Source organism: Protopterus annectens, chromosome 5.part1 (assembly GCF_019279795.1).
Source record: "Protopterus annectens isolate FY-2018-M chromosome 5.part1, PAN1.0, whole genome shotgun sequence".
In the NCBI taxonomy this organism is placed as follows: domain Eukaryota; kingdom Metazoa; phylum Chordata; order Ceratodontiformes; family Protopteridae; genus Protopterus; species Protopterus annectens.
Window position 1 is genome coordinate 538,679,720 of NC_056736.1, and position 17,089 is coordinate 538,696,808.

Here is a 17,089-nt window from a genome sequence, read left to right on the forward strand (position 1 = left end):
GGGCGTTAACAGCATGTCCTGAGCAGATCACCTCAAAGCTCTGTCTGTACACCATTTCCTACAGACTGTTGAGAGGTGATTTATGTCTGGCATAAAAAAATCCTTGGATTCCACTCAATTGGACTGCTTGCATATCCACAAAACCAACAGCATCAAAACTACTTGATTCAGGGACTTAAATCTAGCTTGCAACATAAATAGGACATGCTGGAGGGACAGGTATGTATCTCAAAGAAATCCCTTTCTTTGGGGCATGCTTCTCATCCACATGTTCCCTAACCCTATTCAAGTGTATCCTGGACCAGTGGATGGGCAATCAGAAATTCACCTCTGGTCTAGCACCCATGTCTCTAATGGACAAAAGCAGCATGTAATTCATACTCTAGCTTGCATACACCATTCAAAATAACTTCTAAGGCTCAATAGCTTGTGGGATTTATGGCTTGACTTATAAAGGTCCCAGTGGTCATTTGCCTAGTATACACCAATTAACCTATGAAACTAAGCTGCACATGGTTCATGAGGTTTAAGACCCACACTGTGGTGACCAAAGACCAACACTGTGTCATAGAAGACACCCTCTTCCATGAAGAATGCATTTTTTGTTTGTTTAGGACAGAGGGATTTGGTAGTAGTGTTTGTTAAAATGCAGGGTAGTGAGAAAGTAAGCCTTACAAAGTAATTTCATTAGTTCAACTATGCATGGGGTAAGTGTTGAGCATTGATAAACTTAACTTCCAGAAGTCATTATAGAACCAGGAAAATACCATCTGGTTTTGGCACTAGTACAATGGGGCTGTTCCTTTCGTTCATTGATTCTTCTATTAACCCCCATTTTAACAGCTTCTGAATTTCCTCTCGTATGGGTTACTTTTCACCTTCCAGTTTTGTACAGGGTTTGAGACTTTTTCTCTTGGTATAATTTCTATGTGATGGGTAATCAGGGAGGACTGTAAATTGGGACAAAATACCCTAATTCCTGTAAAAAGAAATCAGACCACTTGTTTTTGGATCCTGTAGAGACCGTTACCCACTCCTGATCCCACTCCTACTACATTAATTTGTGGCATTCTCCAAGGTTTTAAATACATTTATGTAGTAGATTTGTTTCAGAGTGACATGTCACACTTTATAATTCACCTCATTTAAACTTTTTGAGGATTTCATAAGGACTTTACCATTTGGTCTGGAACCTGTTCTCACTTGCAGGGATTAGGACTAAGACTTACCTAATTGGGATTTTCTAAGATGGGCAATCTGCTTATAAACACCTTTTTGATCTGTTGGGTCTTCACTAAATGCTCCTGGGAAATGGGTATGATTTGTTTCATTCTTTCCAGTAAATTCTCTTAATGCTCCGAATATTCCAAAAGGGGCTTCTTCCTCTCCAAAATTTCCTTAACAATGTCTAATAGCTTCTCATCGGCATGAACCCTGCAGCAGTTCAAAGGGACTAAAGCTGGGGGGGGGGGCCTAAAGGACCTCAGTCATGGAAAACATTAAGTAGGATAGTAGTCGGTCCCAGAGTTTCCCATCAGTCTTCACTACCTTGTTAAGTACGAATATTAAGGTTCTATTGATGTTTTCCACTACCCCATCAGTTTGAAGATGGTAAACAGACATTCTGAGTTGTTTTACCGGACATGTTTAACAGAAATGCCTCATAACTGTCAAAAGCAGTATCCTGGTCTGTAAGGATTTCCTTGGATATTCCTACCTTCCAAAATAATGGTGTTTGCTCCTTGGCTATGGAGTTGGCTTTCCAAAGGGGAATAGCCTCAAGAAAACAATGAATATAATCTAATATAACCAGAATGTACTGGAGTTCATTAATAGACTTGATTAGGGGCTACACAATGTCCATTGTCCTTTTCTCAACAGGGACAACGGACACTGGAATTAAAGAGTTTTTAAAGACCAGATCTGTTGATGTCTTATGACACTCCAGACAACTGGCACCAATGCATTTATTACTGCAGAGCAAAATTACTAAGATAACACCCGATGTCTGGTCCTATCCATGCCTAACTGACTGCCTAAGACATGTTGCGGGTCATTTTCATTACTGTTGCCCTAAAGGGTCTGTGTACCAGCAACTGATGTATGATTTACTCATTCTCATTTGTTAAACCATTATGAACTTCAAATTATGGGGAAGCTGGAAGGGGGGGGGCCTACTGACCCTTCCTTACTTTTTAATACAGGAACAGCTGTGTCAAACTTCTTACTCAGGTCTCCAAAGACTTTTTCCCTATTTCAGATTTCTGAGAGTGTTTGCCTCTTTCTTATCTACTCATCTTCTCCTGACGCTGCTATGGTTCTCATTCTCCTTAGATAAGCTGACCCATATTGTCGTTTGTCTAGAACCATCTACCATCACACTGTAGGTTGTGTCTCACTCCACTTGGGCTTCTTTCTGGGGTAGTGGAAGCTTCTGTCTGGCCTATGGGGCTCTCTGTTTGTATTCCAGTCGGAGTGCCCATCCTAACCCCCTACTGTTACCCTCCGTCCAGAGATCCCTAAAGAAAGGGAAGTCCAAGATACGGCACTATGGCCACTGGTTGAAGAACTTTCCCAAACAGAGTTCATATTTTCACTTGTGGGTTCCGGCAGCATGTTTTACTTTTTCAAACAGACTACTTTGCTGGAGCTGGTTGAGTGAGCTTTTTTTCTGACAGAGATGCTAGGCCCTGACTAAATTGATAATGCTTCCAGAATCTAGAAACCCACGTGTTACTTGCTCATCTACTTTTATTCTGCATTTTGACACAGGACAATAACAGAAGGCAATTTCTATAAGCCTTGTACTGGTTCTGTCACATTTCATGTCCTCACAGTCCCTTTTCATATCTCAGGTTGACTGAACATGGGTTTATTGCCCACCCCCCCCCCCCTGCAGTACTTGGAATTGTGGCCCTACTTTCCACACATAAAGCATAAGAAAGAATTTTAAGTTCCCTTTGCTTTAGCTCCAGACCTGTTCATTTCTTAGTATTTTTTATATGGTTTTATAACACAGTATTCTGTCTCTCTCCCCTCTCTACTAGTGTCATAAACTATATTCCAGGGGTCAGACTGACATACACAGTATTTAACTGTGGTTGGCAGTACCCACAATTTCTAGAATACTCTCCTTAATGTTGAGCCCCTCAAGATCTAACCAGTATTTACCAGGTATTCCAATTCAAATAACAGAGTTTGTATCATAATGGATTCAGAAATGATCTATTTGTGGTACTTATGGGCCTATGTCTCTGTAGTTACCCCTGCTTTGGTCAATAGATTTCTTTTAACCTTGACAAAGTCAGCACATTTGGTGTTTGGAACGTGCAAGTACACACAGAAGGTTTCCTTTGTCAAATATTAGGGCAGTATGTGTGCCAACCAAGAGCACTCCCTTCCCTGCCAGTCCTTTTAAAAGTTACTACATAAGCTTCAAATTATGAGACTTTTAAGGAGTCTTGGTAAGGCCACTGCTTTGGCTACTACCACCACCACCAGCATCACCCCTTTGGTGATAATAGCAATGGTCCGGAGTGGCATTTCAGCTGTAGTCATTTTCTTCTTAGCTCACAAACTTTTTACCATAAGCATTTGCTGTAAGGGAATCATCAGGCAACAAACAGAATCAGTTACTGAAAGGCACAACTTCAACTGCCAGCCTTATCCATGAGATGTAACAAACAGGACACAGCCCACGCATTTTAATGTCTGTAAAACAATGCTTACTCTAAAACCTTAAGAGAGAAAGTGGGTTAACTGATAAAATCAACAACAGGTGAAAATATAAAAAACAAATAAATGTAGCAATCTACTACAGTCCAATATATTTGAGACCACAACAATTTTATTTCTAGTGAACTTATACAATATAAATCAAAACATGTAATAGTTCAAAGTCTCTCAGTAGCAAATTGTAGTGATAACAAAAATAGATAACAGTCCTTTCGCCCTCTCTCTTCCAAATATCATACTAGTAAATGGATACAGCAAAATAAAATAATTAACAGTTGTGGATGCAACAAAGTACAACAGGTAAGCTTTTCTCTTGCTTTATCTGGTCTCACACTATAGAACAGTTGCACCAAACTAAAACAGGTAACAGTTTTCTGTTGCTTTCTTGGGCATTTCACTAGCAAGCAGTGGTAAAATAAACCAGATAACTATGTCACACAGTGTTATATAGCTTTTGGAGGAGGTAAAATAGTTCAGAGAAAATAGTAGAACTTTAGCTAACAAAAATCATCTTAATTCAAATTAGAGATTACATTTTTTTAATCTGATACAAGGTCATCACAAATTGATTTAATGATGGATTTTAGATCTCAATTGATACATTTTAGGCATGCCCAATTATACTTATTTGATATATCAGAGTTTAGCTGCTACTTTACTTTAATTGAAGCTCAGTAAATTTTGAAAATGAGTTAACTACAACCTCTTATCTGCAGTGTCCGGGACAATTAAAATGTTACGTCTATTAACTCCAAAAGACGATAGAATCAGATAATGTGAATTAACATGCATGTCTGAATTGGAATAAGTATTTTCCTCTCACAAAAATTAGCAATTTCAGAGAAATTAGGATGGGCAGATCAAAATTCTTTCTGAAGCAAAATCAGGAACAGTTAAGATATAAATATCCTGTTGTGCTAACTCCTTACACACTTAACAAAATATAAAAATAAATAGCTACAGAAACACATAAATATCATGACAGATGAGGAAGAGTTCTACACCACACCTATGTAAACAAAACGGATTACGAATTCTATTATACAATTGATGCATCGAGACTAATAATAACAAAGTTACCTTGTCATCTATTTCATAACAGTGGAAAACAAACATCACCGATACTACCAAAACTGCAAACACAGAAAGGAATAAAACGCTTCTCAGTTTCATTTGGACTGTTTTAGCTAGACTACTGTTTGTACTGCAAACATTAATCCCATGACAGACAGCAACAGCTTTTAGTTACCGCCCTTCTGCACCTGCGCAAAACAACCTAAGTAGTAGTGACTTTTAAGAGACGTTGAGCACATGAGATCTTATGTTAGCAATTGAAAACATTTGCTTTGCATTACTTATACGTTAGACTAAAATCTCATTGTATAAAACTGCCTCTAAACAAGCAAAGCATGTGCATTTGCTTTTCAGCAATTGGTACATATGTCAAGTTATCTGTGTATTCGTCATCAGTTCGCGACCACTACTACAATTTCTGAAGCGTTTTGTCAAAGGGGGGGTTTCACCAAAGTGTGTAACTATTTAATTCCCTTATTGAAATATTGTACACTTAATATTAGTGATATAATTTGACACACGACAAATGGATTAGAATATCACTGCGGTGAAAGAATAATTGAACAGTCCATGCAGTTATAATAGCTTCAAGTGGAAGTTTGCGGCCGTTAAAAATCTCCCTTTAGGTCTCCTATTCACATCCTAACACCATCGCTGTAGTCAGTGAAACAGATGCTTCTTCCTGCCAGTCATGTGCAGTTCACCCTTGATCTCGGTGGTAGATGGCACTTTTTGTCGTATTAGGTACCGATTTACGTGGCTATAACCGCAGGCCTTGGACCACTGCAGTTATTTACAAATTTCCTTACGTCCCAGAATAGTTTAGTCTGTGAAACCAGTGATCCTTATATAAAGGCTCTATATAGAAACGTATTCTTTACTCCCATGGGATTATAAATGGAAACGTGTTTACAAGCATTACGTCGCAGTTGAGAAAGCTTTGTGAGGAAACCTATATACCCCCCCTTTTTAATGTTAAATAAAACAAACATTTGGATAGTTGAATGACAGTCCCGGTTTTATTTCAATATATTTATCAAGACTCGCCCGGATAAGTAAACGCAGTAATAATGGATAAAAAATCATTTGAGACTGTGGTAGACGAAGTAAGAAAGGTAATGTTTTTGTTTTGATTCTTTTTCTGATTTGACAACCATCTCTCCTCCCTCAATCTCCCTAACACGTGGTATTGGTATGAATCACATTTGATTTTTGGCACTCAGTTTAAATTGCGTTCAGCATTTTTAAACCCCGATGGTATGTCAGTGATTACTTGTTATGATTATGTATATGGTGTAGCGCCGCCCTCTCCACGAAAACACATTTATCTGAAATAGAACCCGTAAGGTTTAGACTGAATTGTGTATTCCTTTGATTTTGTAAAACATGATTATCAAACCAAAAGGTCAGCTCTGTGACATTTGCATCTGGCTGCCAGTACTGATGATAAATTGGAAGGCTTTGTGTAGGAATTATTTTGCATAAAATGAACACAAATATATATAAAAAAATAGTTTACTTTTCGAGTTTCTGGACAGTCCCCATAACATTGCGCTGTGGTTGGTGCGTTTTCTTTCACGTTTAAGGACACTTTAATGTACGCTTTTTTTCTTCAACTACAGATAGTGGGCAGACTAGATTTTTGTACCAGCTTAGTGGCATAAAGCTGTTAGACCTCAGACCTGACTACACCCTTGGACTTGTTGTGTTTGACTGGCTGGTCCTGGAGTTGAATGAAGATGGATGGGAGTGATCTGCTTACTGCATAGCTCTCAAGTGTACCTCATTACGAGGAACGTACCTCATTTGAAGTCTTAAAAAGTTCATGTTCCTCGAAGTTCCTCAAAGTTCCACATTAAAAGAGTCTGTCACACATTCAGTGTTAGGAATTTTTTTAAGTGAAATCCATGGTAAATAGAAATGAATCATATTAATTAATTAAAGGATCTTCTTTATAAGTAAAACCAACATATTTTAACCATCCTGTGACCTTCCTAGTTGAAGTTGTTAGTAAGCCATTAGTATGTGTTCCACATTCGGCCCATTTGTTCCACATTATGAAGGCGAGTGTCCTCATTTTGGAGATGGAAGGTTGAGAGCTATGCTGCTTAGGTTGGCTCTTCCATCGACAGAAAGAATACTGCATCAGTGTTTACATCCATGCTCAATGCTCTAAAAGGTAACTTAACTAGGTTATGGAAGACATCATCATTGTTATCACACTGTCATACCTTTGTCTTCCTGAGGGGTGAAGCAGAGTAAATAACTGGATGTTTTTTTCTGTTTGTATGAAATGTCTGGCAACCATAGTTTCATAATATAGTACTAGGCTATCTTCCCTGGGGCATTTGTAAGCCTAGCCATAGTGATGTGGTTTTTGCCACCCCATGAAATGGTACAAAAATGTACAGAATAAATTTAGAATGCTGTGCCTCTGTCTAGTAGTGACACAGTGAAGGTCCCCTTATATAATAGAATTAGTTTACTGTGCCCCTGTCTAGCAGTGACACAGATGTGACCCCTGGGGTAAACTTACAATCTCCCATCCACTCATCAAGATTTCTCTTGAAGAGAGTCAGTGAGGGGCTCTGCCTAATACGAACTGGGATCTTGTTCCAAAGCATGGGAAGCCTCTGGGTTAAGAATCTATCCCTCCAGCATGTCCTATTCATACTTGTGCCGAGGTTTAAGTCTTTAGCTCTCGTGGTCCTGATGGATTTGGATTTTTTGAGGTGGAGCATGTCCATCAGATTCTGATTGGACATAGCCTTGTACGTCAGGCAGAGATCATCTCTGAGCAGGCGGTATGCTACTGAATAGAGCTGAAGTTTCTTTAGTCTGGCAGAATAAGACACACGTTGGAGACCCTTGATCCTCTTGGTGAGGTACTTTTGTGGTCTCTCCAGCTGTTGCAAATGCCAGGTGAGGTACATACCAAATGGGGCATTGTACTCAATCATGGGTCTGATGAGGGAGGAATATAGGGGTACAATGACATCCTTGGATCTGGATGTGAATCCCTTCATGATGAGGTGTGCAAGGTAGAATGTTTTTCTAACCACTTTGGCAATGTGGGTGTCAAATGAGAGGTCGCTGTCGACTTGGGTCCCTAGGTCTCTGATTACTTTTTCTGTACTCAGTGGGTTGCTGTCTATGTGATAATTTGTGGGTACTTTGTTTTTCCCAAAGGGGATGACTATACATTTTTTGGCATTTAGTTTAAGGCCATGACTCCGGCACCAGTTGCCCGTTTCTGTGAGGCCTTTTTGTAGGATGTGTGTGTCTGCTGGTGTATCGACTATGGCGCCTAGTTTGCAGTCATCTGCGAACTTTGTCAGCCACAGCACTCCCATGTTTGCTTTAACATCTGAGAAATAAATGCCGAACAAGAGGGGTCCCAGGACAGATCCCTGTGGGACACCACTTGTGACTGGCTTTAAGTCTGACATTGCTCCAGCGATTTTAACTTTATGGGTTCTGTCCTTTAACCAGTTTGCAACCCATCTAGTGACATAAGGGTTTACTTTTAAGCTGTTGAGCTTATCTATGATACCCGAGTGGGGTATTGTGTTGAAGGCCTTAGCCAAGTCAAGGTATGCTGTATGGACTGCTTTGCCCTCATCAATGGCTCTAGTGACTGTTTCGAAAAAGTCAACCAGGTTTAAAAGGCAGGATCTGCCCTTTACAAAGCCGAACTGGGTGGGGTCAAGTGTCTGTAGGTCACCTATGCCTCTGTTTATGAGTTCCATAATGATTCTTTCCATAGCTTTGCAGACCAGGCTGGTTAAGCTTATGGGGCGATAGTTTCCAGGGTCTGTAGAGGCACCCCCCTTGTGGAGTGGGACCACTGTTGCTGTACGCCAGTGTTCAGGTACATATCCCGAAGTAAGGCTAAGGTTAAATAGCATTTTTATGTGTGGGTTTAGCTCCTCTTGGAGTTCACGTAACACGCAACCCGGGATACCGTCGGGTCCCATTGATGCTGTGTTTTTTGCTTTGTTTAGGGCGGTTCTCACTTGGACATCTGAGATGACAGGGAGATTACATTCAGCTAGGATAAGTATTTCTTCTTTTGGGGGTGAAGGAGGGGAGAAATTTGCACTGAACCTGTCGGCCAGAATGTTGGCAATATCTGTGGGTTCAGTGTATTTTTTGTTGTTGTGAACCAACTCTGAGCATGTCTGAGGGTTTCCGCCCAGGTTTCTAACATAGTTGAAGAAGGCTTTGTGGTTATCTTTAGTGTCCTTAGCGATTTTTCTCTCAAAGTTGGCCTTGGATGTTTTTATGAGAGAACGTAGTTTTCTGCTAATGTTGATCAGAGATGTCTTCCCTTCGTGGGATTTTGCTCTGACGTGCAGTAGCTTCCTTCTTTTGTTATACAATTTGTGTATGGCTGAGGTCCGCCAGACAGGACGCTTACCTTTGGTGGAGAGGGACTTGGATTTGTTTGGGATTGCATGATCCATGCATTCTTGGAGATGTCCATAGAAAGCATTTGTGAAGGATTCGGCATTGTGGGATGTGGTATCCACTGGCACAGTGGGCTTAAAGGATACCATCTCAGTCTTAAGAAGAGTGAATTCTGCTTTTGAGAAGTTTTTCACTGTGGTCTTTTGTGCTTGGGGTGGAGGTGGGATATGTCTATCCAGGGTGATTAGTTTGTGGTCAGATCTCACTAGTGAGGGGTATACTTCCGGTGTGGAGCATTTTGTCCCCATGTTTGTGATGATCAGGTCTAGTATATTATCTCCCCTAGTGGGAGAGGTGACTAGTTGTTCCAGTGCATTTGAATTTATGAATTCCAGGAACCTTTGGGCTAGGGTATTAGGGCTAGAATAATGTACCCAATCTATGTTTGGGTAGTTGAAGTCTCCCAGTATGATGGTATTTTGTGGTACATTCATATCCTCCAATGTCTTCAGGAAGGCTGAGTGGGGTTCTTGAGATTGGGATGGTGGTCTGTAACATGCTACCAGTTGTATATCAGTTTTGCCTATGGTTAGTTGCACCTGTATGGTCTCTGATGCTTCATGTGTTGCTACTAACCTGGAGGTGTGGGTGTCCTTGATGAATATGGACACTCCCCCCTCCCTTTGTGGTTCGGCCCGGGTTTTGGGGCCGAAAAGCATGATACGAGGTATAGCCTGGTAGCACTGAGGTGCTCTCAAGAGCCTTGAACCAGGTTTCAATTACTGCACAGGCGTCGATGTTCTCCATGCTGAGGAGTGCATCAAGTGCCTGCATCTTGAGATTTAGACTTCTGGCGTTGAGCAGCATTACCCTTAGTTTTTTTTCCATTTTTGTTTTCTAAGGAGGTGGGTTTGTCTTTTGAGCCTTGGCTAAAAAAGGCACTATGGGGGTTGCAAGAGCCTTAGCCAATATCCAGAAGCCCAGTGGTGACAGGTGTAAGCCATCCCTTGCGAAGCAGCGTGGCTTGTCCAACATGTCATCCCAGGCAGACAGACATTGGATCCCCATAGAATGACACCAGTACATGAGCCAATTGTTAAAGCTGATCATCTTGTCTTTGTATTGTGGTATCATTCTTGGTGAGGGCAAGATGCTGCTCAGGGTCAGGGTCATACCAGCCTGGGCTACATAATCGGAGAGCTCCTCTATGTCTCTTTTCATGTAGTCCAGGGAGGTACGTCTCAGGTCATTCACACCAGCATGGACAATGACGGAGTCATATTTGTACTTGCTTTGGAGTGACTTGAGTGTATGTGTTATGTGGCGGATCCTAGCTCCCGATAGACAGCTCACAGTCACCTTCTCCTTATTCAGCCTGGTCAGCGGGACATCAGTGTGTCTGACTAGTCACCTATTACTAGTGTATCAGGCAAGGTGTTTGGCCTTCAGGGCTGTGATTGGTTGATACACTGATTTATTGAAGTATGTGTTGCATGTGTTTTGTTTTGAGGTGGTGGATTTTTGGATGTCTGCTTTGGGAGCCTCTGTTGTTTTGGTAAGTTTTTTATTAGAGCCTCCGAGTATGTCTTTGTGTTTTTATGTGTTTGGTTTGCAGTTGTCCTTATAAATAGAACTATTACAGAAAACACAATCCCTTCCATATGGAAAGTCTCTCATATCATCCCTCTACATAAGGGTGGTACTTGTACTGAGATTTCTAACTTCCACCCAATTGCCTTACTCTCTCCAATAGTTAAAAAAATGGAAAAATGCATCCACCAACAACTACTTGACCACCTTCTCCATAATAACTTACTTGCTAACTGTCAGCATGGTTTCAGGCCATTTCATAGTACCACCACTGCCCTACTATCCTTTTCTGACTGTGTAAACAAACATCATAACAAAAACTCTCTTTCTTCTGCTCTATTTATTGACCTTTCAAAAGCTTTCGACATGTTTAACCATCACCTACTTATAGACATATTAAAAGCCCTATCCCTTGACCCACAGGCATCACTTTGGTTTAAATCCTATCTAGAAAACAGACAGCAAGTAGTTTGTTTGTGTCTTTCGGCTTTTCCCGGTTAGGGGTCGCCACAGCGGAACTCCGGTCCACTAATGATTGGCAGTTGCTTTTACGTACCGGCTTGCCAGGCCTGACGCACAACCTTCAACGAAGGTACGCCCATTCACGCATGTCTCCACGCAGAAGACGCTCTAGCTGAGAATCGAACCGGACAGCGTCTTACTGTGAGGCGACAACGCTACTGCAGCACCACCACTGCACTCTGGGATAATAACCTATCTCTGCACCTCCCTGTTAACCCTGGAGTACTGCAGGGCTCTATTTTAGGCCCTCTTCTCTTCTCAGTTTTTATTAATGATTTAAATACCAAAATTCCACAAGCCACCTGTATACAATATGCAGATGATTCTACTTTAATATGTTCAGCTGAGTCCCTTACCTCTCTCCAGACCCTCACCCAAACAGTATTTAATCTAGTTGAAAACTGGTTCATGCAATATTGCCTCCTTCATAACCCCAAAAAAAACAAAATTATTGCTTTTTGCTCCTACTTGAAAGTCTGCACAATTTCACTTCACAGTAACCTCCAACAATGGAACTATCATAACTCCAGACACTATAACCCGACTCCTAGGAATTACAATAGACCACAACCTTAGCTATGATGATCATGTTAATACTACTATAAAATCTGTCAACAGAAAACTTGACTCCCTTTATAGAATCAAACCCTTCCTTACACCAGAAGCTAGAACTACTATAGCCCAGACCCACCTTATCTCTACCCTGTTCTACGCTTCTGCCATTTATACCAGTCTTTCTAAAAGCAACCTTAGCAAACTTGCAACCAGCTATAACAGCATTGCCAGATTTGCCACTGGTACGCCTTTCAGAACCCACCACTGTCTCAACCTCAAACAACTAGGATGGTTAGAATTGCAGAACCACCTACTTTATCAACAATACACCATCATCCAAAAGATCCTTTACCACCCCAAGAATACCCCAATTCTCACTAATCTGATTACCCCATATAAAAATCTGCCAACACTACGCTCATCTAATAAGCTTCTAGTTTCCACTATTAAATCAAACAATCAGGCAGGGGAGTCACTATTCACTAACTCAGTGGGAAAAACCTGGAACCTGCTTCCAAAGGAACTCGCATCTCTTTCTTCCACACTGCTTTTCAAAGAATACCTTACTACACACTGGCTGTGTCCCTGCTCTAACCCTGACTAATATTTAAATCTCCATCTCACTTTCCCTAGACTTTTCTGCTCTGTTGTTCTTTTACGTTTACCTGGGTTAACCAGTAACCTTGCCTCTAACTAGTATTTAACAAGATTTCCTTCCTAGTACTTTAATAGAGTTTTCTTATTCTAAATATGCTATCCTCCACTGTACTAGAGATAAATTATAAGGTCTGTACATCTGTAAAAAAATGTCTGTACATCTGAAAAAATATATATATTTTTAACTTTTTATTTCTGTTTGCTATTTGCATGTAATTATATGATATGTCACTGCCTATGCTTGGAGCTTTTCTCCCCAGGCCTCTACTGAAAATGGACATATATCCAGTTAGACTAGCCCGGTCAACAAATGTAAAATAAAATAAATTATGGTTAAGTGAAACATGACAGAAAATGACTAAAGATACGAGGTTTGCAATTGTAGTATTTTTTCAATGAATATTATAGGTGGTTTAGAGTAAAGCGTACCAGCTACATATTATGTCATTGTGGAGTCTTGTTCTTGAAAGGTTTCAGAATATCATTGTGCTAACTTTAAGAAGATAATCTATTTCAAAGAATTGAAACACTGTAGGTATATTACCAGAAGTAACCTGTTGACAGTTAATAGATATGACTCATGAAAGACAGTTAAAAAAAAGAATTCATGAACTACTCAAAGTATGAATTCTACCACTGACTAACTGAGTCTTAAACTACTCAAAATAGGACAAATGTGTTGAAAACATTTGGATTTATGTAGTTATTTATTTTTTAAGCAATGTTTTACTATTACTACCCCATCCACTTGCTGCTGGACACAGTTTATGTACAGCTGTAACCCAGGAACTGACAGTCTGTTTATATGTTTGCAGGCTATCTGCAGCAATGCAGGCAGTTACTTCAGAAAACTTTGTTATGCAGTTTCTGTTATTTCAGTAAGAAGCTGAGATCCCTCATAAAATCCTCCAAAGTTAGTTACGAAAATAAAATTGCCAAAGATTCCAAAGACAACCACAAGGCATTCTATAGCTATGTCGAGTCTAAATGGTAATGCTCAGATCTGCTCTGAGCTACAACAGAATGGCATTTAATATACTGATTCCAAGGATATTGCCAATATCTTGGCAGATTGCTTCAGTGTAAATTTCACCCCCTCTCACCCCTTAAAGGGCCCATCTCAATACTGGAATATTGCCAAATTCTGGTAATAATGGCCACACAGGTAAAAAAACACACTCTCCAAAGTTAAGAATACAGCTTCCATGGGACCAGACAACATCCCAGGCTGTGTACTACATGAACATGCACCTGACCTAAGTGTCATGTTTAATCATAGCCTCACCTCAGGCTTCGTACCCACTCAGTGGCGCACAGCTACAGTTATATCACTCCACAAGGGGGGATCCACCTTGTATCCAAGGAAGTATAGCCCCATCAGTCTGACAAGCCTGATCTGCAAGGCCATGGAACATATTATCATGGAACTCATAAACAAAGACATTGGCAACCTTCAAACACTGGACCCCACACAGTATGGGTTTGTGAATGGCCGATCTTGTCTCCTGAACCTGATTGACTTCTTCGAATCAGTCTCCAGAGCCGTGGACAAGGGTAAGGTGGTCCACACAGCCTATCTGGACCTCGCCAAGGCCTTCAACACCATCCTCCACTCTGGAATCATAGATAAACTTACTAAGCTGGGCATTAATCCCTACGTCACTCGATGGATTGCCATCTGGCTTACTGACAGAACCCAGACTGTAAAAGTAGCTGACTCCAAATCCAGCTCCAGACAAGTTGAGTACCTCAGGGTTCAGTCCTGGACTGCTCTTGTTTGGTATCTACTTCTCTGACGTACAGGCCAACACTAAGGGACTCTGGCTAACAAAGTTCGCAGATGACTGCAAACTGGGAGCCATTATTGAATCCCCAAATGATGTGGATATTCTACAAAAGGGCCTTACAGAAACAGATACTTGGTGCCAGAGCCATGGGCTCAGGCTCAATGCCAAGAAATGTATAGTTATCCCCTTTGGGAAAAAACATGTACCCGTGAATTACCACATAGGTGGCAGTACACTAAATACCGAAAGTGTGATAAGAGACTTGGGGACACAGGTGGACAGTGGTCTCACCTTCGATAACCACATCGCCACAACAGTCAGGAAATCCTTCTATGTGGCACATCTCATCACTAAGGCCTTTTCATCCAGAAAAAAAGAGGTCATTGTCCCACTGTACTCATCCCTCATTAGACCCATTATAGAATACAACGCCCTGTTTGGTATATACCTCTCAAGACATCTGCAACAACTGGAAAGGCTGCAGAAATACCTCACTAAAAGAATCACAGGCTTAAAGCAGATGCCGTATGCTGACCATCTAAAAAAACTCCATCTATGCTCTGTCGCGTATCGTCTACTCAGAGGCTATCTCTGCTTAACATACAAGACCATGTCTAACCCAGAGCTGTTGGACATGCCTTAAAGAAATCCCAATCCCTCAGAGACACACACTCCAGGGATCTAAATCTTGTCATCACAATGAACAAAACATGCTGGAGGGATAGGTTCCTGACCCAGAGACTCCCCAGACTCTGGAATAGACTGCCCATACATGTCAAGCAGAGCGCCTCTTTGGCCCTCTTCAAAAGGAATCTTGATGATTGGATGGGAGATAGGAAATTCACCCCGGGGATCACGTCAGTTGCCCTGCTAGATAGGGGTCCAGGAAAGTAAATACTGTGGGAAGAAATAGCCAGGGAATTGTTATAGCTAGGCTTGTGTAGGCCATGGGGCCGATAGCCTAGTACCAACCTATGAATCTATTTATACTGTTAGCCGGTGTCTGCCCTCCTTAACCCCTCCCCCCATTTTTTAATTTTTTTTTTCATTATTTTTAAAGATGATGGTGTTAAGAGAACACCAGCCCCTTCCCTTACTAACAGCATACATACTACACTACATAGCGAGGTTTTCTGTCACACTACAAGAACAACTGGCATAAGTTCCACTTGATCGAACACAATATATCAATCCAAATATCAGCTCCTCTAACTTCTTAATAATTCAAAATAAATATAGAAAGCATCATCAGGAAACGAGACTTGTCAATATTACATAATTGGTAATGCCTTCTATGCCTTCTTGCTAACATTTTAACTTATTTTAGGGGTACGCTTTTAAGAAGGTGTATATATACATATATAGTAAAACATTGCTTATTTTTATTTATTCATTCATTCATTCATTTTTTAATCTGGTAGGTTAACCTAGAGACCCGTTTCAAGAACATCCTGGGACATAGCTAGGTTATGCAAATAAAGTTTATTCATACATTTTTGTGTACGTAGTGTTGTAGTAGTGTATATTAAACAAGTATTAGTTCAAATATTTTTGTTTGAAAATAAAATTGTAACAATATAATGAGCATCTCTGTGAATTAAACGTTGTATTTTGTAAGTAATTGCAATTCTGCAAGTAACCACTGGAAATGCACTGTACTCTGATCTTGCTTATAATTTATGTACGTTAAGAATGCTCACTGTACTGGTGAAAAAAATATTCAATTTCCACAAGTTGCAGTAGCCTATGAGTTGATTGCAGTAAATAAACATGCACAGGGGCGCACAGTCCACTGTATGAGGGATTTGGGGACCTATATTCCTACATAATTTTTTTTTTCTGTTTTCTGTGTACCATTTAAATGTGCTTGCTGTGCAGCACAACTCATGTACAGTTTTTTCTTTTGCATTTTAAATGCTTTTGTCTCACACAGTTTGTTTTCATTGCTCTGGATTTTATATATTTGATCTAGACCCAGTCACAGTCTTATGGGTTTCCAGTCCAACTGGAGTGCATATTATATAAGCTAGTGTGTTAGACTAGTTATACATGTGTTATTAGTAGTTATGGGTCCATAGGCAAACTTTCATTTATATAAATGTAATCAAACCATATTAACAAGTTCACATCTAGAAATATTATACAAAATATATATTAACAAGTTCACATCTAGAAATATTATACAAAATATATATTGTTATATATCCTATAATTCAGGCAGCAGTACATAAATTATTCAGTTCCTGCCTTCTCTTAAACCTCATTCCTCCTCCAAAACATTTTTCCGCTTGTATTATTCCCACATTTTCCATTTTTTTCAATGTGATTTACTCCTATCCTTTTCTAAAGATCCCACCTCATGTTCTTTTATTTTTTACAATATTCACTACTTCAAGTATTGAAGTTGGTTTAGATTTTGATTTCCATTTCCTACTAATTGCTATTTTGTAGCCACCAAGACCTTACAATGTCTAGGCAATTCAGATACTGTATCCAAGCTTAAATATTATTTCCTTAGTTATATTCATTTGCTTGCCCAGTATTCCCAAAAGAGTACTTTGTAGGGAATTTTTAAACTCTGCCAACTCATTACACTCCCAAAGCATATATTCCGTTACCGTTACCTCTTTCTTCCCCATCACACCTCCAACATTTGCTATTTATTGAGGAAAAATTCTATGATGTCTGCTTCAGGTATAAAAGTATCTATGCAAACATTTCCAGGCAAAAATTATAAATCCTCTAGACTTTGTTGCATA

General features: G+C 40.1%; 2 protein-coding genes across 5 annotated transcripts in view; one reads left to right on the plus strand and one right to left on the minus strand.

The window, feature by feature from the left end:
* Window positions 1–5,456, minus strand: part of NHLRC3 (NHL repeat containing 3) — a 244,191-nt gene extending 238,735 nt beyond the window's left edge. The window contains exon 1 of the mRNA XM_044073162.1: window positions 4,816–5,456. Within this exon, the coding sequence (XP_043929097.1) occupies window positions 4,816–4,908 (93 nt within the window). The 5' untranslated portion in view covers window positions 4,909–5,456. The remainder of the gene's footprint in view (window positions 1–4,815) is intronic.
* A 23-nt stretch (window positions 5,457–5,479) lies between these two features.
* PROSER1 (proline and serine rich 1) overlaps window positions 5,480–17,089 on the plus strand; it is a 781,917-nt gene continuing 770,307 nt past the window's right edge. For all 4 annotated transcript variants that reach the window (XM_044073158.1, XM_044073159.1, XM_044073160.1 and 1 more), the window contains exon 1: window positions 5,480–5,924. In XM_044073158.1, the coding sequence (XP_043929093.1) occupies window positions 5,880–5,924 (45 nt within the window). In that variant the 5' untranslated portion in view covers window positions 5,480–5,879. The remainder of the gene's footprint in view (window positions 5,925–17,089) is intronic.